General features: G+C 43.2%; 1 protein-coding gene and 1 non-coding gene across 3 annotated transcripts in view; both read right to left on the bottom strand.

The window, feature by feature from the left end:
• Positions 1-6,918, bottom strand: part of Zdhhc2 (zinc finger DHHC-type palmitoyltransferase 2) — a 61,335-nt gene extending 54,417 nt beyond the window's left edge. For both annotated transcript variants that reach the window (XM_055593618.1, XM_055593617.1), the window contains exon 1: positions 6,343-6,918. In XM_055593618.1, coding sequence (XP_055449593.1) covers positions 6,343-6,469 — 127 coding nt within the window. In that variant the 5' untranslated portion in view covers positions 6,470-6,918. The remainder of the gene's footprint in view (positions 1-6,342) is intronic.
• Positions 6,919-24,037: 17,119 nt separating this feature from the next.
• LOC129666540 (small nucleolar RNA SNORA17) lies at positions 24,038-24,167 on the bottom strand. The gene has a single exon (XR_008718594.1). It is a non-coding gene; the product is annotated as a small nucleolar RNA SNORA17 (small nucleolar RNA).
• Between the last annotated feature and the right edge of the window lie 3,360 nt (positions 24,168-27,527).

Genomic DNA, 27,527 nt, shown 5'->3' with positions numbered 1-27,527 from the left:
CACACACACACACACACACACACACACACACACACACACACACACACCTACCTACCCCAGAGAAGTTTGTCTTGATTTAGGGAACTGGTCTGTCAGCTTCTGGTAATGGGAAACAGTTATGAAAAATGTTATGATAAAAATGACAATTCTAGGAAGTTTCTAGAAGCAAACTTTTCTACAAGTTAATTAAGACTGAATTTTGATGGCTAGATCCTCTTCTCAGATTTATTTGTATTTTTAGTTCAATGTCCTCATATCAAAAACAGAAAGTCAATTTAAAAAATCAGAATTAGTTCTTTAAACACTTATCAATCATCTCTACATGTTAAAAATGTCAGCTGTTTTATTTGTGTTTTTTGTACTTTAAAGATTAATGGCATTATCCTACAAATCAAAAGGCAAAGCATGCTCTAACACATTAATGGAGCCAAGAACAAGGCAAGCAGTTTTCTTTCTCCTTCTTTCTCTGCCTGGAGCATATTAATGTTAGATGGTAACACAGATCCAGAATTTGAAACATTTTTTAAACTTTCGAATTTTAGATTAACACCTGCTAAGGTTTAAAATTTTCAAAATACTTAACAATATCAAGGGGGGAAAAAAAGCCCTCATAGAGTATATCTGCCTTAATCTAACATGAAGCATTATAAAGCATAGAGTCATCAAATGTTTTATATGTCTCAATTTTTCACAGATGTGTCTATTTCCTTTCAAACTACCCTGATACTTAAGGATAGTAACATCTGTATTCCTAAATTGTCTCTCTGATCTTTTTTATTTGATCTTTTTTTAGTTAATTATTTACTTCCCATCCCCTCCCTCCTCTCCTACCAGTCCTCCCTGTGTCTCGCCGATCTTAAAAGACAAACAACCATAGTTGTCCTAAATGGTTTATAAAGTGAAAGTTTAAGAAAAGCAAGAATAAATTTATTTTTTTTTTTTGCGTGGCTCAAATTATTTTCATATTGGAACGCATGTTGGGGTCCTCCAGTCTCAGTCCTTGGGATTGCAATAGTCTGGGCTCATGGGAGGACAGCGTTTAACTGAGTCTAAAATGTGGGCTCATAAAGTATATCCTTGGGAATGTTTGTTTGTTTTTAAGGAACAAGAAGTGAGTCAATATGCTCTCCTAAATATGTGGATTAATTCTATTCTTTATTGTCTCTATTTGTCTCATTTATTTATATACATAAATTATACTCGTCTAGTTAGAGAGTTAAGCGGGTAGCCCAGGCTGGACTGGAACCCACAGTCCTCCTGCCTCTGTCTCTCCAGTGCAGGGTTATAGGTATGCACCACCATTCTTGGCTTCTTCAAGTTCTTAAGCATCTTCATTACATACTATGAAACATAATATTTGCAATCATTACTGAGGTGTGCGTGTTCGTGTGTGTGTGTACATGTGTGCTAGTGTATGGAACCCAGAGAGCATTTTCAAAAGCTATTCCTCACTAGCTCTTTACTTTGTTTTTTGAGGCAGGGTCTTTCTCATAGAGCTAGAGTTTACCAAATAGGCTAGGTAGGCTAGCCAGTGGCCTCCAGGAAACCACCTGACTTCATTTTCCCAGCATTGGAATCACGAGCATGCTACCAAGTCCAGCTTTTTACATATGTGTAGGGGATCAAACTCATGTCTTCATGCATGCACAGCAAACACAAACGGAGCTAGTCCCTCAGCCCCAGAACACCTGACCACTGTGTAACAGGGCTTTTGGCTACTTTATTGGGATCTTTTTCCTATTTCCCTACACCACTCCTATCCCTTCCAACTTCCCAACAGTAGGTAGTCGAGAAGAAAGGTTAGAGGGGAAAGGGGTCTTTGATGTCAACAGACTACTTCCTGCTGAATAGGGTCATCAAATTCCTTGGGGCAAATTTGATCTTTGTCTTCTGGACATCTCTAACCAGCAAACAGGAATCCAGCAAACAGCAACCAACAGCAGGAGCAACCAGCAGCCATCAACTGCAGCAGGAGCAACAGCAATTCCCATCCCTCTCAGGGCTTTGACATTACTATACCCTCTGAAGAGTCCCCAGAATTTCAAATGCAAACTATCTTAAGCTGGTAATATCATGCATCTGCTAAAGCATGAGGCAAATCATAGTCATCAGCTGTGGACAATCTGAAGCAGTTCCATATCCCACACCTGGGATTAAAACAAAAACATATTCACATAACATTTCTATGTTTATAAAAATTTTTTTCTTACTACACCACCGTGAAAAGGTCCACAGGTGACACTCCCAAAGGACACTTTGGGAAGGACACTGAAATTTTAGCAAATGTAGCATTTAACTCTCCCTCCACAATCAAGATGGGGCCGACCTACACTACTGCCAACCTTCGGAAATTGTCAGGATTGCTTGAAATTTCTTAAGTAAAACCGGAAGGAAACGCAGAACTGTGAGTGTGCCATCTAAAACTGATTACTTGCTCTCCTGCAGCATAATCTGACCTGTTGTGGCATTCTGCTTTGCGTAAAGTTTCCTTGATCCTTTGCAATCTGTGTGGGATTTCATTTCATCAAAATAGGCCCCAGACCCAGAAAACGTCCTGGCCTAGACCCTGACCGCTAGGAAGAACAACACATTCGCAGGGTGAAATCAAGGCAGGGACATTTTAGGCAAATAAGAGACCAAAATGTTTCAGCAAAGGTATGTGTTCATCTCCTATAATAATCTTAGCTTTTAGTAACTTTGGAATTATAACAAGACAAAAGGTATAAAACAGTCAGTCCATTTTAAATGTTAGCATGAAAGAGGAACAAGTCTTCTCCAACAAGCAATGTTTCTGTACTAATTAGAACGGTGGTTCTGTAAAACACACGTCAGCTCCAGCAGGTCCTCTGAGCCACATCCAAGGCCACAGACACTCTTACTCCCCTAATTTTGCGCCCTAGGTACATACATTTATACCTTTTAAGCTACGGAATGCAAATTACCATGTAGAAGATGACATAGCTAATATTTGACTAGAGCAAAGATGGGTAAGACAAAAAAGAAACCAGGGGTAGGGATAGGGGCAGGAGGAAGAGGGAGTGGCTTGATCAGAGAGAAAGAAAGGCATGAAGGGGGGGATATGATAAAAGAGTTTTATTAACCAGCAAACCATATAAACATGTTCTAAATGATTACAAGTATAATAGCCCTATTTGGTCTTTTATTGGCACAATTAGAAGCAATTTTACCTGAAATATCTGACTCTTACATGTTATCTCTGCATCCCATATATTTCAGATATACATTCCAAAAGAGAAGAGTTATTTTTGTGAAAATACAAACACCAAGCAGGAATTATGCTCAACTGAGAAAGTGCCTAGAGAGCCACATGCATGCACATTGTTAAATATAGAAACGAACTGTAATGAGAATCATTATCTCCAGTTTCCAAGGATACCAAGGATAAGCACTACTCCTAAATTGCAGTTCATTCAGCAAAGGGCATAGAGTAATTTATATTCAGGGTCATCACTGGCTGACAGCAGATGTGGAACTAGGACCGGGGTAAATCACCCTGCTTGCTTAATTCTGTTTGTTACCTACTTCACATTTCAGTCCCTGACCCCTAATCCTTTGGTCCCAACCCTGGCCAATATTTCATAGGAGAAATTTGAGGAATATGATTGTAAATAACGACTTCCAAGAGGGGGGCGGTGGGTCCTCAGAGGGCAGACACAGATGTGATTAATGTTAGAGTGGGGCGGAAGCTGGCACTCTCATTTCCTTTGTTTGTGAAAAGCAGCGAAAGCTGGCTGTCTGCATCCTCACACCGGTTGCCATCTTTCCTTGTGCCTAGAGAAGAACTCTACAGTTAACCTCCATTTCTCAGCCAACTACAGTGAGGCAGTTTGAGGCTTTTGAGGAATGCCACTGACCAACTGCCACAGTTTCCAAAAAGTCAAACTCACCATCTTGAATTTTGCCTCCTCACCTTTAGGATCTAGACTTTTTTGCACCACCACTTTTTTGCAACCGTGACAATAAAAATATTTAAAACCACTTTCTGACAACTTGGAGGGGAGTATACCATTCACTTGTTTCTGATAGTCCATTTTCTGATTGCTTTTACTGTGGCAAGCATTTAGGTAACCATAGGTGGTCAGTGACAAGAAGGGACAGGGCACTTTATTAGGTAAATATCAATAAGAGACCATGAATCCTAGGAAAATGTCCAAGTCAAATTGTCACGTATGAAAAGGGTGATTCAGATTTCACAAATACCTTATTTAAAAATTACAAAAATATACATAAAAGTATGGCTTAGGAGCTGGGGAGATGGCTCAGTGGTTAAAGTGCTTGCTGTACAAGCCATGAGGTCCTGAGTGCAGACTCCCTCGGACCCACATAAAAGCTGGGTGAGTGCATGCCTGTAATCCTAGCTCTGGGAGGTGGAGACAGTTCGAAACGGGAGAGGGGCGGCTTCTTGGCCTGCCAGTCTAGTGGAAAAGATGAGCTCCAGTTTCAGCAAGAGAACGTTTCTCCAGAGGGAAACTGGAAAATAATTGACAGAGACACCAAACACTGACTTCTGACTTCTACATCCATCAGCATGGGTGAGTGAACGCACATGGACATAAGCCAAGACAACACACACACACACACACACACACACAATATCACAATATCATCAGATAATAATAGCAATTTTCTATTCAGTTCCTTGACCATCACCTATCAGTAAAATAAAACCTCCCATGGAACCTGTGATGGATGAAACACTCTTTTACCGCTTCCTCTTGCTGGACATTAGCCATTATGCCAGGCTAAGCTTCTTAGCTTAATGTGATAATAAAGAACAAGCTGGCTATTTTGATAGTGAAGGCCTTCTAGGGCATTCCTCTTTTGCAACAAATGATACTGTTCATTATTTCTCAGAAGTAAAGGAATAAAACACAACAAAGTTTCCCAATAGCTACGTAATATATACACTGTATTTCAATAAGCTACCTATTTACAGATTAACTGTTAATACCGGAACTGTAATTGTTTCTCTCTTTAACATTCTTCCTATATATTATATATGATTAAATATTACATATTTATGTCCACTTTCATGAGATGTCAGTATAGCCCTCTTCTTTTTTAAAATCAAAACAAAAGGTTGTCTCTGAATCTGGTCAACAAAGCAGTGACGGCGAATGCAATGACTATATGAAATGAGATTTCTCAGTTATCTTGAAAATTATGTCAAAATTGTTCTGTTGTATCATTTTGCCACCATTTCTCACAGGACCAACGTTTGGAGATAAGATAGATGGCTTTGCACAAGATTTTGCATTTCACCCGTGAAGCTGCTTAAGTTACAAAGCTTTACAGAAAGGGGCCCTATTTATTCCTTATGCCACCCAAGGCTAGGACTTAATTAGGGCAAGGTAGAGGAAGTTCAGTGGGGGGACATCAGACGAAATATTCAGAAGTCACTGGCAGAAAAGTCATCTTTGAACATCTCTTCCTGACACCATACACTAGCTGTCACAAAACCTCCGAAGGCAGAAAGTTTACATTAAGTTTCATAACTGTATTCCCTGCTTATGCACAATCAACATAAAAAAAATATCTTCGGCGCTGAACGTGCCCCACCCACCAGCTCAGAAGCGTTATGTTGGACTGAGGCCACTTGGCTCTCTGGATGTAAAAACCTCAGATGCTGGGTTTCCCCGCCCCACTTCCTATTATCCCATCATCTAAACTGCAGTCCTCTATTTCTCATATGTCTTCGAAAAAAAAAAACAAAAACACTTTCTAGTGGCTCACCTCCTCTGCCTCCTTTTGAATTAGGAAGTGCCTAATTATCAACCCTCTAACCAGAAAGGCAGTTACAACCCCAGTGAGAACTGTCACAATTTTGTAAAGAGTGGACCAACGTCCACCAGAAAAGAATCTGGCTCTGGCGCCCAGGCTAAGGCCAGCATTTCCCCTCACCGGTCTGGAGCAGCTCTGATTTTGTGGCCCAGCTTCCCTGGCCTCGGCTCTCCACTGAGGCTGAGGAGACCACCGTGGTCCCAGGTTCTGTCCTGCCCAGCGAGGGGGTGTGGCTGGGGCGGCCGTGGTGAGCAAAAGGCAGCGAGGGTACTCAGGGGTGTGAGTCCTGGGGTGGAGGCGACCCGGTGACCCGAAAGCTGCCTGGGGAGCGACAGAGCGCGCGGAGGGTTCGACGAGGCGGGCTGACCTCCGCTGGGGATGGGGGCAGGGCGGGGTAGTGGGCAGTGCCCGGGGCGCAGGGAAGCCCGGCGGAGGCACAGAGTGGAAGCCATCGCGGAGCGGGGCAGCGGCGCCGGGACGGCGGGGAGGGGGGGGGTTAGGGAGCTGCGCGCGGGGTTCGGGACAGCCGCCAGCACTCACCTATGCACAGCTGGATAGCGTAGGCGTAGTAGGACCAGCCCAGCAGCAGGCTGATGAACACTACCGGGATCCAGTAGAGCACCCGCCGGCACCGCCGTCTCACGCTGCCCGGGCCCGAGGGCGCCATCTTCCAGCCGCACACACCTGCCCAGCTCCTCCGCCGCCGCCGCCCGCGGGCCTGGCTCGGGGCCGGGCTTGGGGTTCCCGGAGCACCCGGCGGGACAGGCCCGGGGGCGGCGGCTGGCTGCGCTGCGGCCACCGCGGCCGCCGTGGCGCTAGCTCCCCATCCCGCGGCGGCTAGCGGGCGCCGCGGACTCCCGCTGCTCAGCCGGGCCGAGGCGGCGGCTCTGAGTGGGAGGACGGAGGCGACGAGGAGGCGGGAAGCTCCGCTCCGCCCCCGCCTGGTCCCCGCCCGGTCCCCGCCTCGCCGCCTCCCACCGCGCCCCGAGCTGCGCCGTCCGGCGGGTGCCGGGGCTCCGGGCTCGAACCCCCACGGCGCCCCCGGACCCTCGGCCACCCGCTCGCCCTGGCCGCGGGCCACCACAGGGGCGCCCGAGGTGGTGACCCGGTGCGCACCTTGGCCCTCCCGCCACTGCGCGTGGCCCTAGATCGCCGGACTGATAGGAGGAGTGACACGCGCTTTGGGTCACCCTCCCCAGCCGCAAGCCACTCCCAGGGCGCGGACCCGGATCCCAGGGAAGACGCCGCACAGAGCCGCGGGTGGGAGGAGGGACCAGCGGCCCCGGGACTCTGAGCAGCTGCTAGCCCACTCCTCACCTGCCAGGCCCAGGAGAGACTGTGCGGCCAAGTCCTGCCTGGAAAATTCTCCCTTCAACTTGTGGGTAAACTGACCGAGAGCAGCCAGAGTGCGGCCAGTTTCCAGAGCAGGCCAGCAAAATAATGGTGTTTGGGCTTAAGGACGCCTACTTAGGTGTCCACATCGCCACCGAGGGGGCTTGTCTTCTGGCAGCCTTCTGGCCTGAAGGGGCCAGCAGGAGTGAGCAAGTTGTTGCGTTTTACATTGTGAATCCACTGACAACCAGAGTTGGGCATGGCGGTTCTTTGCTTGGAGAAGGTTCTCTTTTGTGTGTGTATGTTAAATTATTTAGAGGTTTCAAGACTAAAGTTTACCGCTATCCAATCTCAAGAGTCCTTCTCTGCATTCTTTCCCACTCCATCCCGCCTGACATGTTTTCTTCTGTGGTGGTAGTTCTAAATTTAGTGCATAGTGGATTTTAAAGTGATGAAACGGACATCCCAGAGTGAACTTCTGGCAAATCGAAGATACATGTTTCTGAGATTACCCCTCCCCCACTATGTACATAATCAGTACGTGTAACAGGCCCCAGACTAACATTTCCGCCACACAACCACACTGAACAGAATTACTTCATGATCATGATAAGAACAGTGACGGAATGGAAATTCAGCCCGAATTAAGATCCACCTGGCTCTTCACCCATCTTCCTCAGACTGGATTAAACGACAAGACAATCTCCCTAAAACAGCTACTACAGCAATGCAGAAGCCGCTTGCTTCATCCCGCCGGCATTCTAAAGTGCACAGGAAACGTAGTCAGGCCTAGATGGGACTTTGAGTCATTGAAATGGTCTTTTCTGGCGAGTCACTTTATTTTGCTGTAGTGTCTTATTCTTTCTGGATATTCTGTAGGAGGACTAGAATGAAAACACAGCTTCCTCGCTGTCCTTAGCTCCTCCCATAGAAATCCACTTTATAGTCTCAATCGGAACAGAATACGGGAGTTGAAGGTGTAGCTCCCTTGTACCGTGCATGCTTAGCATGTTGAAGACCCTGGCTTCAATAGCCTCTACCAGCTTCCAATAAATAGAATAATGAGACTAAGGAGGAATTGCGATTCCTATACCAGAACGGAGATGCAATGAGGCATCTGCTGGTGAAGATTAGCGGATATTGCTGAAGACTCAAAAGAGGTCAATACCGTCCCCCAGCCGTGGGAGCCCTGGAGAAAATGCCATTGTGCCCTTTCAGCTACCTGATAGCACCTGTGTCATCTTCAACTGTCTTTCTGGGCTTGAGGCAAGGCCAGGGAGAGCAATCATTCTACACAGCTTTCAACATGAAGAGTATGCAGGTTTAACATCTTTAGAGGCTACATTTTTATTATTTCTCTAAAACGTTCATTGCTCACATTTATGGTATTTGTGAAGTATTTTAAACTCTTTGCTGCATTAAGGACACTATTATTAACTGAGCTGCTGAGTGCTCACTGTTATCACAAACTGTCTAGCATGGGGAGGCAGGAAGAATCACAATGACAGGATTTATCTCTGCCTGCCCTCTAATTTGACAGGCGTAAACACACATGCACAAATGCAAGCCCTTTGGTCAGTAGCCAGTGCTAGACACCAGGCTTTCATGAGCCTGGAAGGATAACTTTTATTCTCAGGAGCAGACAGCCTTTGATCCCCCTTTCAACAGGAAAACAGTGTGAAGACTGAGCACAGTTTACCAGAAACTTACTCTTCACGGAGCTACATAAGTTTCAGCTCTAATTTGTAGTTATCTTTTAAAAGATTATTTAAACAAATATTATATTTTGAAAGAAACTACATGTGAATAAAAACAGGCGGAAGGAGTTGAGCAGAATTTTTTTGTTTGTTTTGGTTTGGGTTTTTTGAGGAGAATTTGTATATCCTGGTTCAAATGACCGTAACACCATTCTGGTGAGGCCTCTTTTGGAGTCTCCATCCACTCAGAAGTTTATGAAATAGAGTGCACACTTCAAAGATATTCTCTTTTAAAACTACAAAATTCCCTATACCACTCCTGGGCATATAGCCTAAAGATGCCCCACCATTCAACAACTATGTTCATAGCAGCTTTATTTGAAATAGCCAGAATCTGGAAACAACCCAGATGTCCCTAAACTGAGGAATGGATACAGAAACCGTGGTACATTTACACAAGGGAATACTACTCAGCAATTAAAAACAAGGAAATCATGAAATTTGCAGGCAAATGATGGGAACTAGAAAATATCATCCTGAGTGAGGTAACACAGAAACAGAGAGACACACATGGTATATATTCACTTATAAATGGATATTAGACATATAATATAGGATAAACATACTAAAATCTATAGTCCTAAAGAAGCTAAACAACAAGGAGGACCCTAGGGAAGAGGCTTAATCATTCAGAAGAGCGAACAGGATAGACATCGAAAAGACAGGGTCAGGAGCTTACCACAGAGGGCCTCTGAAAGACACTACTCATCAGGGTATTGAAGCAGATGCTGAGACTCATAGCCAAACTTTGGGCAGAGTGCAGGGAATCTTATGGAATAAGGGGAAGATAGAAAGACATGGAGGGAACAGGAGCTCCACAAGGAGAGCAACAGAACCAAAAATTCTGAGCACAGGGGTCCTGCACAGACTGATGAACCATGGACCATGTATGGAGAGGACCTAGACCCCCTGCTCAGATATAGCCCATGGACAGTTAAGTCTCCATGCGGCTTCTCTAGTAAGAGGAGCAGGGGCAGTCAGAGGCATAAACTTAGTTGCCTGCTCTTTGATCAGCCACTCTGTCGAGGTGGCCTTACTAGGCCACAGAGAAAGAGGATCCAGACAGTCCTGATGAGACCTGATAGGCTGGGATCAGATAGTAGGGGAGGAGGACCTCCCCTGTCGGTGGACTGGGGGGGGGGACATAGGGAGAAAGGGAGAGAGAGAATAGAACTGGGAGGAGATGAGGGAGGGGCTAGAACAGGGATACAAAGTGAATAAATTGTAATTAATAATAATGATGATAATAATAATAATAATAGAAATACAACTACAAAATTCCTGTGATCATATCTTGGTTCTAGGAAAGATTCTTTTTTTTTTTTAACTCAGAAATAATGTTGTGGTTTATTTTTAATTTTTAATTTTTTTATATTAATTATAGTTTATTTGCTTTGTATCCCAGCTGTAGCATCCTCCCTCATTCCCTCCCAATCCCACCCTCCCTCCCTCATCTCCTCCCATGCCCTTCTCCAAGTCCACTAATAGGGGAGATTCTCCTCCCCTTCCATCTGACCCTAGTTTATCAGGTCTCATCAGGACTGGCTGCAATGTCCTCCTCTGTGGCCTGGCAAAGCTGTCCTCCCCTCAGGAGGTGGTGGTCAAAAAGCCAGCCACAGAGTTCATGTCAGAGACAGTCCCTGTTCCCATTACTAGGGAGCTCACTTGAATACTGAGCTGCCATGTGCTACATCTGAACAGGGGTTCTAGGTAATGTCCATGAATGGTCTTTGGTTGAAGTATCAGTCTCAGAAAAGACCCCTGTGTCCATCTATTTTGATTCTGTTGCTCTCCTTGTATAGCTCCTGACCTTTCCAGGTCTTACTAACTCCCCTTTCTTTCATAAGATTCCCTGCACTCTGCCCAAAGTTTAGTTTTGCGTCTCACCAAATCTGCTTTGATACAGTGCTGGGTAGAGTCTTTCTGAGGCCCCTTGTGGTAGGCTCCTGTCCTGTTTCCTGTTATCTCCTTCTTCCAATGTCCATCCTGTTTTGTCTTTTTGAGTGAGGATTGATCGCCCTACCCAGGGTCCTCCTTCTTGCTTGGTTTCTTTAGGTATACAGATTTTTGTAGGTTTATCCTATATTTTATGTCTAGTATCCACTTATAAGTGAGTATATGCCATGTGTGTCTTTCTGCTTCTGGGATATCTCACTCAGGATGATCTTTTCTAGATCCCACCATTTGCCTGCAAATTTCATGATTTCCTTGTTTTTAATTGCTGAGTAGTATTCCATTGTGTAAATGTACCACAATTTCTGTATCCATTCCTCAGTTGAGGGAAATCTGGGTTGTTTCCAGGTTCTGGCTGTTATGAATAAAGCTGCTAAGAACATGGTTGTGCAAATGTCCTTGTTGTGTACTTGAGCATCTTTTGGATATATGCCTAGGAGTGGGATAGCTGGATCTCGAGGAAGCACTATTCCTAATTGTCTGAGAAAGCGCCAGATTGATTTAGGAAAGATTCTTGATTACCATTCCTTCTGCATCCCAGTCTCCCCTGATTCTTCAGTCACCAGAGCTCAACTCCATCTTGCCCTTGTGGCTAATACTCTGACTCGCAGATGCACACTGAAATCTTCACTAAGTCTCTTGAAAAGTATCAAGAAACCCCCATGCCAACCAAGCCCAGAAGCCACAGATCCATCAATTCTCTAGAGAGCACCAAATTCCATTAACATCCATTTCAGCCTAATCTCACCTCAGACACTTTATGGACTTTACCTGGCACTTGCTCAATAGTTCAAGTATTTGTGGCGATTAACATTACAGTAAGAATCTTTGAAGTATCCTCTGAATTTTATTATTCTCAGATGTGTAAAAAACTGATGATATAGTTATGACATACAACAAGTACCATCTCCTCTCAAGACTATTGGGGGGAAAATGAGGCTGGGGTGTAATCTGTTTTCATACATTGATGACTTCCTCTTTGCTGAAAGACTGTCTTTTACCATTTTCTTAAACAAAGCTTATCAACCTGGAAGGGTCTGGAGCTCCACAAGGAGAGTAACAGAACCAAAAAATCTGGGCCCAGGGGTCTTTTCTGAGACTAATACTTCAACCAAGAATCATACATGGAGATAACCTAGAACCCCTGCACAGATGTAGCCCATGGCAGCTCAGCCTTCAATTGAACTCAGTGGCTGGCTCTTTGATCACCTGATGGGGGTAGGAGGTGGAGAACCCTGACCAGGTCACAGAGGAAGACTATGAAAGAGTCCTGATGAGACCTGATAGGCTAGGGTCAGAAGGAAGGGGAGGAGGACCTCCCCTATCAGTGGAGGATTGGGAGGGGACAAGGGGTTACAAAGTTAATAAATTGTAATAAAAATATATAAACACACACACACAAAACTTATCAGTTTGGGGAGTGGGAGGCTCACAGTTTATATGCACGTTGATGAGTAGCTGGAGGTTTTATGTCAACCCGACGCATCTGAGAGGGGCAAACCTCAGGTAAAGAAAATGCCTCCATAAGATCAGGTTGAATGCAAGCCCGTAAGGCATTTTCTTAATTAGTGATTGATGTGGAGGGCCCAACCCACTGTAGGTGGGGCCGTCTCTGGGCTGGTGGTCCTGGACCCTATGACAAAGAGGCTAAGAAAGCTTTAAGGATCAAGGATCAAGCCATCAAGCATAGCCTCTGCATGCTCTCCAAGCTCCAGCATCAGGCTTCTGACCTGTTTTGAGTTTGTCCTGACTTCCTTCAGTGATGAACTGTGCTGTGGAAATGTAAACAAAATAATTAAGCCCTTCCCTTCCCAACTTGTTTTTTTCGGTCGTGGTATTTCATCACAGCAATAGAAACCCTAACTAGGGCAGCGGCAGAGATAGCCACTGTGAGAGAAAAACATGCGTGCATTGAACATGATGTTGTGGACACGTGTAAAAGGAAGGTGGTATTAGAGAAGAATTTTGCTTTAGGGGGACACAGGAATTAAATGATGTTTAGAAACTGATGGGGGAAAAAAACACCCTGGCTCTCAAAAGCTATGTTTTCAATTGTTCCGGAATTGACTGCAAGACCCGAGGACGCTTCGCTGTGTGAAAACACTGAGAAAATTGCAAATGGGGGCAAACGGGTCAATTACCCCCATGAAGCGCTCTAGAATTTTTTCTGCCTATGAACGTGTCCGGCCACTAGATGGCAGGAGCACGCTAAGCTGCACCGTTCTCTTGGCATCTTGTCTTCATGGGTTAAATAACATGAAACGTTAACTTAACCAAAGCAATTATAAATTATGACTTAATGATCAATTACACATAATTATAACCACTTATAATTGTAAAGTTTCACATTGTAATTTAGTGCCTAATGAATAAAAATATTAAGCTAATGTAGAAATTAAAAAGGCAAAAAAATAATAATCTTTTGATACAGGAAATCACCTGGATTCTCCTTCCACTTCGTGCAATGTGAAGTAAGAGTAATATATAAGAATAAGAATTTTTCGTTTAAATAATAACTCTTGCCTACAATGATCCCCCTCTCTTACCTGTAAATGAGAAAGGGCATTGCTCATTAACCTCAAGGGTGGGCGAATCCCTCCCCCCTCTCAGGGATCAGCCTCTCCAGCATGGTTAGTTTAAAAATAATCTTTTTCAATTTAATTTGTTAGTTGGATTACAAAATAATGGGTTTCATGATGACATTTTTTTCCAGCACACACCACACATTGCTTCCCCTGTTCTACCTTCTATCATACCTTCTCATCCTCTCCTTACCACTTTTCTTCCCTCCAGATGGTCCCTTCTTTGCCATAACAGCACGTGCACGCATGTACACGTTATGAAATCTCGGTTCCAAATATAAAAAAAATATATATGTAACACAGATTTCTCTTTAAGGGGCAAAACAATGGCACACGTCCGTTGGAGGAATTTGCTGTCTGGGAGTGACCCCTGAAAGGCCAGCAGATGGAAAAAGGCAGCAGAACTCTGCGGTGCGGTGGCGAGTATCCTGCCATGCCACCGTTGTCAGCGGTATTCTAGGTAGACCTCTTTTGGTGCCAGCATCGTGGTCATGTACCAGCTTCCTTTGTTCCAGCTCAAGCTGGACTAGCCAGTCTTCTAGTTGATTCTGCAGGGTTCCTATATACCTAAAAAAAAAATGTGTGTGTGTGTGGGGGGGGGGACCAATTAGATTTTATTTGTTTACAACTCTGTCTGAGTTTAAATTTTATTCTGCACCCCATTTATTAAAGGATGTGTCACCAGTATTGAGGTCTGGGCTGGGTACTTTCTAAATTCTTGGGCTTTTATAAAAAAAAAAATGAAAACAAAGGGCTCATATTATTTTGCAGAAGTAACTTTATCCAGATAACTTTATCCCATGTGGAGCAAAGTACAGATTAAAGTGGCCCACAGCATTGGTAGGATTACTCAGTGCATAACAGCACTTGGCCACAAGCCTGAAAACCTGAGATCAGTTCTCAGAACCCACAGGGTAGAAGAAGAGAACCGTCTCCCTCAAGCTGTCCTTAGGCCTACACACACATCCTAGGATATGCACCTGTGTGTGAACACACACACAAACACAACACATATGTTTTTTTTTAAGAAAAAAAAACCTGTAAACAAGTATACACTTTCAAGATTGACAGGGGCCATGTGAATAAAGGTATTAAAAGGCTCTGGGCTATAGCCATTTTATAGAACTGAAAGAAGGAGTTGGTTACTGAGGGGCATGGTTTGGGTAGTTCCTCACTCTGATTGATACATTAGGTAGATATATGTTTTTTCCTACTGTACTTGTCCCTTCCCACGTGTCCAGTTTTGCATAGGCAGAAGGTGGTAAATAGCACATTCTTGCAAAAAGTTTATTTGAAGGACGAAGTCTTCCTTCATGAAAATGAACCCCAAACCAGTTCAGGCCAGATCAGCCTTTCCATTCTCCTTACTTTGACACAATGGAAATGTATTTGTCTGAGTCTGACTATTGTGAGGAGGAGAACAGTTCAGAGAGGGGTGTCTGTGAAGTTCAGTGCAGGTCAGTGTTGAAAGTGGGTTCTGGGTTTACCTGGCAACCTCATTGTTTGGGGCTGTGTGTACGTGTGTGTGTGTGTGTGTGTGTGTGATTTACTTTTCCCAAGTACATTATTATAAGAAGAGGGTGTGCATAATATATACAATGGTCTCAGGCTCCTTCCGATCTATTCAGCTGGGAGCTGAGGTACTCTGAGACAGGGATACAGGGATACAGGAACCAAGCCCATCAGGATTTATTCTCGAGACCCACAAACCCGCTATGCAGTCATCAACCACACATACTTGTTCAAATTGAATTTTAAAAAACTAAATTTAAATAGGATGAAATCCTCAGTTCCTCGGTTGAGGAAGCCACCGCCCCAGTGTTCAGTAGCTTCACATGGCTAGCAGTCCCATTGGACAGTGCAGGGGTAGGACAGTCCATCACCAGAGCAACAGTATTGGATGGAACTTGACATTTTATGTTTTCTGAATATTCATGAGGCCAGCTTTATTTTTGTATATGTAAGAAAGAAAAGGAAAGAAAGAAAGAAAGAAAGAAAGAAAAAAGGAAAGAAAGAAACAAAGAAAGGAAGGAAAGGAGTCTTCATCTGATCTTAACTTTACTGTTATGCAGAAACAAAAAACGCAAAGTAATGGGAGTGGACATTTTTAGGTTTGTATTAGAAACTTTTATTTTTTTATTTTATTTTTTATATTTTAACTTTTTTATATATTTAACTTTTATTTTTTATATTTTATTTTATTTTTTAATTTGAAGATGAGTCTAAAGACTGAAGACCATCTGGGTGACAACAGAGATAACACAGTCTTAGAACACACACTTGTGCACAAATGATTACTTCGGAAGTGTGTGCGAGAATCTTCTAAGCATCCAACAGCTACACAAACTTTTAAAGGTAAGCACTGGCTTTAAATGCTAAACGAACAACGAACGGAACTGGCAGACAAGGTCTCATTTCAAAGAATGGTCTACTTTCTCAGTCAGGGCCTTCAGAAACCTTTCTGTTTGCCTACTCGAAGAGTTCGCCATTGTCGCATCTGAAAGATAACTGGTCAGATGAGGGACGGTAGAGCGCTGCCCATACTCCAGGCGCCTCTCACGGCAGAAGTAGGGCTGCTTCCTACCCAAACTAGGCTTGGCCGTGTTCAACTCCTTAGAGACAGTCAGGTAGGCTTCTGTTTTCTTGCAAAGGCTTCTCAGAAATCATGTGACCCTCAGTCTGTGAATCAAACTGAAAGTCCCTGATTTCTCTCCATCAGCTTTGGTATTTGAATTGGTGAGTTGCCTGTGTTCAATCAGGTCCGCATATGCAGATTAGGTACATTTTCTCCCTTTTTCTTTTTTCTTCCCTCCCCCATGACTCGAACTCTATAAGCTGGGCCCACTATTTCATTATATAAGCTGTCCTCCGAAACAATCTCCCAGGTCATCCATACCCATCTTATTCTCTTATTCATCACCGCCCAAGACCCTGACCCTCAGCTCCTCTGCATCCTGACCTTCAGTGCCCACTGATTGGGGGTGGGGATCCACAGTGGCTCTGTGTAGTTGCAGGCTAGATTAGTGATAGTGAGGGTTTGTTTGTTTGTTTTGTTTTTGTTTTTGTTTTTTGGCAGATGTGGAAGGATATGGGACTACTAAGTCATACCCAGTGATCTGGGTAAAACCTTCACTCTGGCTCAAGACACTTTCTCCTGGAAAAAGAAAGGAAAAGGAAGAAAAACAAAAGGAAGGAAAGAAAAGAAGAAATAACCAAAGTTATCTCTACTAATTTTGAAAACATGTTTTATTTCAGTGAATATTTGCAAACGTAGTCAAAGACCTAGACTGAATTTGAAGGCAAAGAGCCTAACACAACTTACTGAACTGGAGAAAACCTAAGCAGAGGTTTCTGCTCCCTCCTCACCCTGGCTTTTCAAAAGGGCAGGTTAAAATAAAGAATAAATATTTAAGGATGACGTTTTAATGAAAAAGCATGTTGGTTTGGGGTTGGTGGTGAAAACAAACTGGTTTCAGGGATACTCCCATCAGCTGGAATTGACGCTGTGTAAGTGACATGCTTCAGCTTGGGGTTTCTTGAGCCTATAATTGTTTTCAACTCTTACATTCCATATTCTAAGTATCTATGGATTATTTCACTGGCTAATAAAGCCTCTCTGTCTTCTTTTTTTCCCCTATATTCCTTTCAGTGTTTGATAACTGGTCATACTACATTGGCAGTGGACAACCAAAAAAGTGTATGTGTATATGAGCCATCATGGGTTTGAGTTCTTTTTTCAAACAGGTGGTATAAATGTTGAAGGTTCAGGACACAAGTGTTTAGAGATCTTGGATTTTGTGCATTGAGCAAAATAAGAATGCATTCTCAGTTTCTTTGGTTTCCCCCTTGAATTCAATAAAATAATAAAGATTCGCTGAGTCGGTACCTCAATAATAAGTTGTGGAGTGATGAAGGAAGGCCTCCAACTTTGACCATTAGCCTCCACAGCAGTCACATGTGGGCTCAGGTAGACACACAGATAGATGTGTATGCTGTACGCACATCTATGCAATACACACCCAAAGCAAGGAAGAAAGAAGGGGGATAGAAAGAGAAAATATGAATAGCTAAAGATTAAAATGCAATGTTTTCAGTAAGATGATTACTTATTATATAGGACCTGGCTGAGCACGGCAGGTCATTCATTCATCATACCTGGTATCTGGTTGGAACTTTCTTAGGTTTTATGACAAAAAGTATCCTCTCACCCCTAGGGGTTAGGGTGGGGATGGTCGGAAGTTGAGAAAGACAATATAAACTTCAAGATAACCATTGTTAGGCTAAAGAATGCTACAGAAGTTCCATCCTTTTTAAATATAATTTTTTATTTATTACAATTTATCCACTGTATCATAGCTGTAGCCCCACCCTCGTCCCCTCCCAATCCCACCTTTCCTCCCTCCCTCAACGCCACCCATACCCCTTCCCCAGTTCACTGATAGTGGAGGTCCTCCTCCCCTTCCATCTGACCCTAGCCTATCAGGTCTCATCAGGACTGTCTTTCAGGGTCTTCCTCTGTGACCTGGTCAGGCTGCTCCCCTCTCAGCAGGAGGTGATCAAAGAGTCAGCCATTGAGTTCATGTCAGAGACAGCCCCTGACTCCTTTATTAGGGAGCCCATTTAGAGACTGAGCTGCCACGGACTACTTCTGGGCAAGGGGTCCAGTTTATCTCCATGAATGGTCTGTGAATGGAGTATCAGTCTCAGAAAAGACCCCTGGGCCCAGATTTTTTGGTTCTGTTGTTCTCCTTGTGGAGCTTCATACCTTTCCCGGTCTTTCTATCTCTCCCTTCTTTCATAAGATTCCCTGCACTCTGCCCAAAGTTTGGCTATGAGTCTCAGCATCTGCTTTAATACCCTGCTAGGTAGAGTCTTTCAGAGGCTCTCTGTGGTAGGCTCCTGTCTTTTTCCTTATTTTCACCTTCTTCCGACGTCTATCCTATTTGCCTTTCTGAATGAAGATTGAGCATCTTACCCAGGGTCCTCCTTCTTGCATAGCTTCTTTAGGTGTACAGATTTTAGTCTGTTTATATTAAATGTCTAATATCCACTTATAAGTGAGTATATGCCATGTGTGTCTTTCTGCTTCTGGGATATCTCACTCAGGATGATCTTTTCTAGATCCCACCATTTGCCTGCAAATTTCATGATTTCCTTGTTTTTAATTGCTGAGTAGCATTCCATTGTGTAAATGTACCACAATTTCCATATCCATTCCTCCATTGAGGGACATCTGGCTTGTTTCCAGATTTTGGCTATTACAAATAAAGTTGCTACAAACATGGTTGAACAAATGTCCTTGCTGTATAAATGAGCATCTTTTGGATATATGGCTAGGAATGGTATAGCTGGATCTTGAGGTAGCAGTATTCCTAATTGTCTGAGAAAGTGCCAAGTTGATTTCTAAAGTGGTTGTACAAGTTTACATTCCCACCAACAGTGGAGGAGGGTTCCCCTTTCTCTACATCAACTCCAGCATGTGTTGTCACTTGAGTTCCTGATCTTAGCCATTCTGATGGGTGTAAGGTGAAATCTCAGGATAGTTTTGATTTGTATTTCTCTGGTGGGTAAGGATGTTGAGCATTTCTTTAGTGTTTCTCTGCCATTCAATATTCCTCTATTGAGAATTTTCTGTTAGCAGTTCGCTCTGTACTCCATTTTTAATTGGATTACTTGATTTGTTGCTGATTAACTTCTTCAGTTCTTTGTATATACTGGATATTAGTCCTCTGTCAGATATAGGGTTGGTGAAGATCCTTTCCCAATCTGTAGACATTCGTTTTGTTGTGATGACAGTGTCCTTTGCTTTATGGAAACTTTTCAGTTTCATGAGGTCCCATTTATTGATTGTTGACCATATAGCCTGTGCTGCGGGTGTTCTGTTCAGGAAGTTGTCTCCTGTGCCAATGAGCTCAAGGCTCTTCCGTACTTTTTCTAATAGGTTTAGTGTGTCTGGTTTTATGTTGAGGTCTTTGATCCACTTGGACTTTAGTTTTATGCAGGGTGATATGTATGGATCTATTTGCATTTTTCTCCATGTAGACATCCAGTTAGACCAGCACCACTTGTTGAAGATGCTATCTTTTTCCATTGTATGGTTTTGGCATCTTTGTCAAAGATCGGGTGTCCATAAGTGTGTGGGTTTATTTCTGGGTCTTCTATTCGATTCCATTGATCCACATACGTGTTTCTATGCCAGTACCATGGTTTTATTACTGTTGCTTTATAGTACAGCTTGAGATCAGAAGATCTTTTATTGTAGAGGATTGTTTTAGCGATTCTGGGCAGAAGTTCCATCTTAAATAGACAGTGGTGGGTGAGATTATTTTTACCATAATGCTCCTCCATATAGAAAAATTATGTCAATTGTATAATGGAACATTCTTATTTTAGAAGAACATTAAATCTGTTCCTAGAGATATTGAAGAGAAGGCAAAGTATTGTCTTATCTGCCCTGTGACATCATATTTCAAGCTCGATATTTAGGCTAAACAAAAGTACCAGCATTAGAGATTGATTTAATTTTCCATCAAGGATTACTATGAGGAAATCTGAGTTTGACTAAGAAGTGAAGGGCACATGCAGGGAAGGGTACAGCAAAGAAAATATCCCAGTTTATGTTTTTTATTTGAATAGAGGTAAGTTTATAGGGCAGTCACTTGAGTGTATATCATTAAAAATGTCACATTTGTATACTTATAAACTAAAATAAAAACAATATCAAATACACATATTCAAGATTCAGAATTGTTTAGAATTGCTCTGAGCTAAACCAGACGTTTTGTGTCTAAAAGTAAAATTCTCCACAACTCATGTGAAACCTGGACATATTTCTATGAACATTTTGATGCCAACATATATTTCTTTGAACCTGCTGATGTCCATTTTGAGTATGAAGGTGTAAATTATATGCAACAGCTCTGAAATCTTCTCATCTAAGTAGAGCATCTGAAGCTCTTTTGAATAATCCTCTCTCTTGACTATTTCCAGTTGCTCTTCCGGATGTACTCTGTACCCTGATTCGTATTTCAGGAGGCTTATCTCCAATTCATCTCAATGAACTTCTTTCCAGTCTGGATTCTATTTGGCTCACTCATTAGGAAGAAGATTAGAGGGTCAGAAAATAGCCTTGGAGTGCCTGTTCCATTTCTCTCCTTTAGCTTGACACAAAAGATCAGAGCTTATGTTGATGGCCACTGACTCCCTTTGCATCGAGATTAATCACTATATTGCTTTTCTCTTTTTTTAATTGGTAAAAAAATTTTTGAAGATAATTTTTTTATTATTAATTACACCTTATTCACTTTGTATCCCCCATAAGTCCCACCCTCCTCCCCTCCGGATCCTACCCTCCCTCCCCCTTCTTCACAAATGCCCCTCCCCAAGTCCACTGATAGGGGATGTCCTCTTCTTCTTCCTTCTGATCTTAGTCTATGAGATCACATCAGGAGTGGCTGCATTGTCATCTTCTGTGGCCTGGTAAAGCTGCTCTCCACTCAGGGGGAGGTGATCAAAGAGCAGGCAATCAGATTATGTCAGAGGCAGTCTGTCTTCCCATTACTATGGAACCCACTTGGACACTGAACTGTCATGTGCTACATCTGTGCAGGGGTTCTAGGTTATCTCCATGAGTAGTCCTTGGTTGGAGTATGAGTCCCTGGGATGTTCCCTGTGTTCAAATTTTCTGGTTCTGTTGCTCTCCTTGTGTGGTTCCCATCCTCTCAAGCTCTTACTATTTCCCACTTCTTATGTAAGATTTCATGCACTCTGCCCAACAGTTGGCCATAAGTCTCAGTGTCTGCTTTTATAGTACGCGGGCAGAGGCTTTCGGAGGCCCTCTGTGGCAGGTTCCTAGGTTGTTTCCTGTTTTCTTTTTCTTCTGATGTCCAACCTCTTTGTCTTTCGGGATGCGGATTGAGCATTTTAGTCAGGGTCCTCTTTCTTGATTAGTTTCTTTAGATGTACAGTTTTTGGTAGGTTTATCCTATGTTATATGTCTATGTGAGTGAGTATATACCGTGTGTGTCTTTCTGCTTCTGGAATAGCTCACTCAGGATGATCCTTTATAGGTCCCACCATTTACCTGCAAATTTCATGTTTTCCTTATTTTTCATTGCAGAGTAATACTCCATTATATAGATGTACCACAATTTCTGCATCCATTCTTCAGCTGAGGGGCATCTGGGCTGTTTCCAGCTTCTGGCTCTTACAAATAAAGCTGCTACAAACATGGTTGAGCAAATGTCCTTATTGTGTACTTGAGCCTCTTTTGGATATATGCCTAGGAGTGGTATGGCTGGATCTTAAGGAAGTGTTATTCCTAGTTGTCTGAGAAAGCACCAGATTGCTTTCCAGAGTGGTTGTACAAGTTTACATTAATTGGGAAAAATTTAATTATCATCAAATATCCTATACATTGATAACTTAATGAAACTGTGAAATTTTAAATATTTTTTTTCTCAAAAAAGTCAGTGATTTTTTTTTTCCTGGGACATGTGGAGACAGATGTAAACATTCATGTGGCCAGTCCAGATTTAGTTAACGCTAAACTCTAAATAGCTGTTCACATTTCATCTCTACAATAAGTTAGATTATGAACTGCTTGTATCTCTGAATTTCAGTACAGATTTCATGAGACAGACTCATAACCAAACCTACAGCAGAAGGGGGGTTAGTATGATGTGGAAAGGATAGGAGTCCCACAAGGACCAAATATATCTGGGCACAGGGGTTTTTTTCTGAAACTGTTTCTCCAACCAAGTACCATGTATGGATATAATCTAGAACCTTTGTTCAGACGAAGCTCGAGGTAGCACAATAACCAATTGGTTTCCCATAGTAAGGGGAACGGGGACTATCTCTGACAAGAACTCAATGGCAGGCTCTTTGACCTCCCCACCCCTCAAGGGAGGAGCAGTCCTGCTAGGCTACAGAGGAAGACTTTGCAGCCAGTTCTGAAGATACCTGATAAAACAGAGCCAGATGAAAGGGGAGGAAGTCTTCCTCAATCTGCAGACTTGGAAAGGGGCAGGGGGAAGCTGAGGGAGGGAGGGTAGGATTGGGAGGGAATAAGGGAGTGGGACACAGCTGGGATACAGAGTTAATAAAATGTAACTAATAATAATAAACAATAATAAAAAACAAATAAGTAAAAAAATGTCAAGTATTTGAAGTGAAAACTCAAAAAAGCTCTGCATTGGGTTCTGTGTTGTTTAGCATTACTTCAGTGCACTTAACTTGAGGATACAGCAAGTATTTTCTTTCCTAATTCCTTCAACAAATATTTTTATAGTAAGCCTTGTTTCTTCTTTACTATAACTGGGTTGTTTCTGAGAAAGACTATCAGCTTCGTGTTTGGTTTCCCAGTAGGTAAAAATCTACCAAAAACATTCTAATATAGTTTGTAAGGAAAAGAGTTGTTTGTCAGGAAATCAATTGCACTTCTTAGCTGTATAAGCTGTAGTTTTGGACCAGTCCCTTCATCGATGGGGTAGATATTGGGGTGGGGAAATTCAAAGCCCTGGATCTGGGTCTGAGAGGTATCTGACCAGCTGTCCCACTTTCACACCCTTGGGGCTGGCTCTCCTGCAACCCCCACAACCAGGGCCAGCTCTACCTTTCTGCCCAGGTGAGGTGCAGGGCCAGGTCTCCTGAGTGCTGCAGCCAGTTAGGGACATGGCCAGTTGTCCCATCTGCCATACATGGTGAGGGACTAGGGGTGGGGATGGGTGGGTAGGAGGCATCTCTCCTTCATCCACACCACCACAGGGAGATGAGTGGTAGGGCTGACTTTCCCATGCTTGTATCCTGGGGCTGCCTCATCCACCATTGCACACTTAGGCCCTGCCCTCCTGCAGCCGGCTAGGGACAGGGTCAGCTTTCTACTCTCAATTCTTCCAGGGCCAGCATGGAGGTGTGGGGCCAGTTCTGCACAGCCAGAAGACATCAACATGTCCTCTGGTGGCAAGCCCAGAGTAGGGACATCCACCTGGCCTTTGGTGATAACCAACCCCTGCTGCTACAGGGCTATACGTCCAGATGTGTTTCCCACCCACACCCCCCGTCAGCCCAGGCCAGGACCCCATCATGGTCCCAGGTGGCATCACTGGCTGCTCACATCAGGCTGTTCCTCACTACCCTCGAGTCTCCAGTTCTGCCTCTCTTCATCGTGTCCACATCTTTCTGTTGCTCTTCCTCTTTCATGTCTCCACCACTTACTTGCTCGCTCCTCTTAGCAACACCCAGGTCCTCTGAGGGTCTGGGGTCATCTCAGGAGTTCTGTGCCCTGCTTGTGCATTACAGCACTGGGGAGGGGTCATCTTGGGCATGGTCTGATCCCTTAGGCCTGTGTGGCACCAGACTGGTGGTCATCTCAGGCTAGTCCCCTGTCCAGGTCCCATGGTGATTGTGTTGAGCTCATTCTTTGCCTGATCCTCCCAAATGGCCCATTTCAAGGTTCTTCTAGTTCTTCTAGGTCTCTGGTTCTTCTAGTCTCTGGCTTGCTCCCTGTCTCCTGGCAGTGGACTGGTGATTGTCTCAGGCTAGCTCCATGTCCGGGCCCCCTTGCACCAGACTGGTGATCATCTTAGATGCTTTTTTTTTTTTTCAGGGAGTGTTAGGCTACTAATTATTCAGATGGTCATAGGTCAGAACACTAGTGTAGACATAGCCATCTCCTCTCTGCCACCTCCTCATACCCATGCGACACAGCAGCCATACCTGCAACACCTCTAGGAGCAGGTATATCTTTATTTTCTTTTTCTTTCTTTTCTTTTAATCACAGGTCATTCACTTGTATCCCAGCTGTAGCCCCCTCCTTTTTTCCCTCCCAATCCTACCCTCCCTCCCTCATCTCCTCCCTGTCCCCTTCCAAGTCCACTGATAGGGGAGGTCCTCCTCCCCTTCCATCTGACCCTGTTTTATCAGGTATCTTCAGGACTGGCTGCAATATTATTCTGATATGTTTATATATCTTTTTAATTAAATTTTCATTTTTTATATTAATTACAGTTTATTCACTTTGTATCCCAGCTGTAGTCCCCTCCCTCATTCCCTCCCAATCCCACCCTCCTTCCTTCATCTCCTCCCATGCTCCTCTCCAAGTCCACTGATAGGGGAGGTCTTCTCCCCTTCCATCTGACCCTAGCTTATCAGGTATCTTCAGGACTGGTTTCAATGTCCTTATCTGTGGCCTAGCAAGACTGCTCCTCCCTGGGGGGGGGGAGGGGGAGGAAGCTCAATGAGCTAGTCATTGAGTTCATGTCAGAAATAATCCTTATCCCCCTTACTAGGGAACCCACTTGGGTACTGAGTTACTTTCATTGCATTAGCATTCTGCCTGCTTGTATGTCTGTTGGTCATGTGTGTGTCTGGTTCCTGTGTAGATCAGCAGAAGACATATATCCCTGGGAACGGGAGTTACAGACAGCTGTGATCCACCATCTGGGTGTTGAACCATAATCCTTTGCGAGAGGAGCTAGTGATCTTAACTGCTAAGCCATCTCTCCAGCCCCCTGTATTTGTTTTCTTAATGCCATGACGAAACAGCTAAGAAAAGCAACTTAAGGGAGAAAGGAATTATTTTATTATTATATATAATATATATTATTATATTAGCTCTTGATTGTAGGGTCCAGTCTATCATGGCGGGGAAGGCATAGCCAATGGTTACAGCGTATCCACTGTCAGGAAGCAAAAAAAGATGGTGGTGGCTCTCAGTTCACCTTCTCCTTTTTATTCTGCCAGGGATCCTCAGCCCATAAAATGGTGTTGCTCACATTTAGTGTGTGATTTTTCCCCCTCAAGGCAAACCCCCCTCACAGTTATGCCTACATGTTGGTCTTCTAGGTAATTCTCGATCCTGTCAACTTGACAATCAATATTAAATACCATCATCACCAAACTAATCCACGAGTCTGTACTGTTTTCTTTAGTTCTTCTCAATTACCAGTCCTAATTGTGTCATCTCTCTTCTGCCTTTTGCAATATATCAATATAACAATGCAACCTATTTACAAATCTAATCATTGATTTCTTTTGCTACATAAAAATATTTAAATTTCTACTGAATTCTTATTTAGAAAGTTTGTACCAATCTCACAACAGGACTATATGTTGTGGAATAATACACAACAGATATAACAGAAAATTTGGAAAGAGAAAGGGAAACTTCTTGTTTCGATTTCTAATTTCAAGATTAGCAGGACCAGGGTTGTTTAACTTTGTTTCCACTTGGTTCCCTTTGATTATTTGGTTAGAGCAGAAATGATATCATATGTTCATAAGTTCTTTTGACGGTCTTCAGGAAATAGAGGCTGATGGAGCATGGTGGCATATACCTGTAATTCTAGCACACAGAAGGCCAAGGCAGAGAGACTCAGAATGGAAAGCCACCCCAATGGCTATGTAGTAGGACCCGATCTCAAAAACAAAGCAATGAATCAAAACCGCAAACAAAACAGCAACAAAAACATCCAAGCATCAAGATGTTGGAGATGTGGTGTCTAGTGCTGGCGACTTTCTGTTTCTAGAAGGCATCGTTTGGTCTGATTCTCCTGTGTTGAAAGGGGCAAACGAGCCTTCTTTAAATTCCTTCAAAAAGGTCTTGACCCCATTTGAGCTCCACCACTACAACATGATCAACTCCGGACCTCCCAGAAGCTCTACTTCCCAAACCATCACTTTAGACACGAGGATTTCAGCACAGGCATCCGACACATTCGACACACATATGTCAGTTTATCAGAATTAGTGTAACTCAGGACTGGGAAAAGCCATGTGATTTTTCTCTATCTCTCAGTCATGGATCCTAGAGAGTCCGGAAGCCATGCCATGAGGGTATAGCTTGCTGAGTAAGCAGTTCTGATATTATTCTTTCAGATGACACTGGTTTCATTTGGCAGTGAGTGCAATCTCATGAACTAAGCTAAACTACTCCCAAATGAGCCATTCTAGGATGTACCTGTTTTTAACAGCATTCTGGGGTAAGTTTTTAATGCTTTACTGTTTCATGCTTTACTGTTGTTACTACAGCAAAGAACCTGGTGCTTTGTAGCATTAGTTTCAAATAAGAGGCATTGAACAAGCATCCCAACTTAAAGAAATTAGCAAATGATTGGTACTTAGAAAAAACAGCCAGATGGGAAAACAAAAGTAAGAAAAAAAAAGAGAGAAAAATAAACATTAGCAAGAGAGGAACACAGAAATGGTGCTCCTATCTTAGTTTACCCTGGATAAATCTCATTTTTGGTATTATCCCCATGTACTCCTGAGGAGCCCCTTTTTACTTTTAGAAGTGACTTCGATAATAAATTATATATCCCTAGAAAGGCTAATACTTTGGCAATTTTCCAACCTGGCCTCATGTGCGTGCGCGCACGTGGTGTGTGTGTGTGTGTGTGTGTGTGTGTGTGTGTGTGTGTGTGTGTGCAGGCTCTGTACACATGGCAGCCAAGATCATCATTGGAGTCTTCCTCAATTGCTCTTCAGTGTATTATTTTGAGAGAAAGCCTCTCGCTGAACCTGGGGCTCACTGACTTGGCTAGACTCTCTGCACATCCAGCCTTAGGGATCATCCTCTCTATCTTCTCAGAGGTAGGATGACAGCCCAGCTTTTAAAATACAGGCTCTGGGGGTTGAGCTCAGCTCCTCACACATGCATAGGGAGCACTTTACCTACTTAGTCAACCCAGTTTTCTGCCTTAATACCTTTCTCAGGGCCAGAGCAGGGGTTAATTGGCTCAGTTTCCCACAAAAGCAAAACCTCTTAGGAGTACTTCACCCCAATTCACTTTGCCATGTTCTTGCACCACAGTAAGCAATCTGTCACAAACATTAAGAGCCTACCTTGAGAATCAGGCAAACTTGGGGATGAGTATTGGTTTATACTCACTGGTAGATGACTTTTGGGGCATTATTTAACTACCTTAAACTTCAGATCAAGAAATGTAATATCTAATCTATGGCTCAATAGGACTGTTGAGGACTGATAATAGTAAGCATATAAAATATTTGCCATAAGAGCATATATGTATGCACTGACACTTTATTTGTATAATACATATATATATATATATATATATATATATATATATATATATAT

This window comes from Psammomys obesus, unplaced genomic scaffold (assembly GCF_907164565.1).
Source record: "Psammomys obesus unplaced genomic scaffold, mPsaObe1.curated_primary_1811, whole genome shotgun sequence".
NCBI lineage: Eukaryota > Metazoa > Chordata > Mammalia > Rodentia > Muridae > Psammomys > Psammomys obesus.
This window is presented reverse-complemented; position numbering and strand designations above follow the sequence as displayed.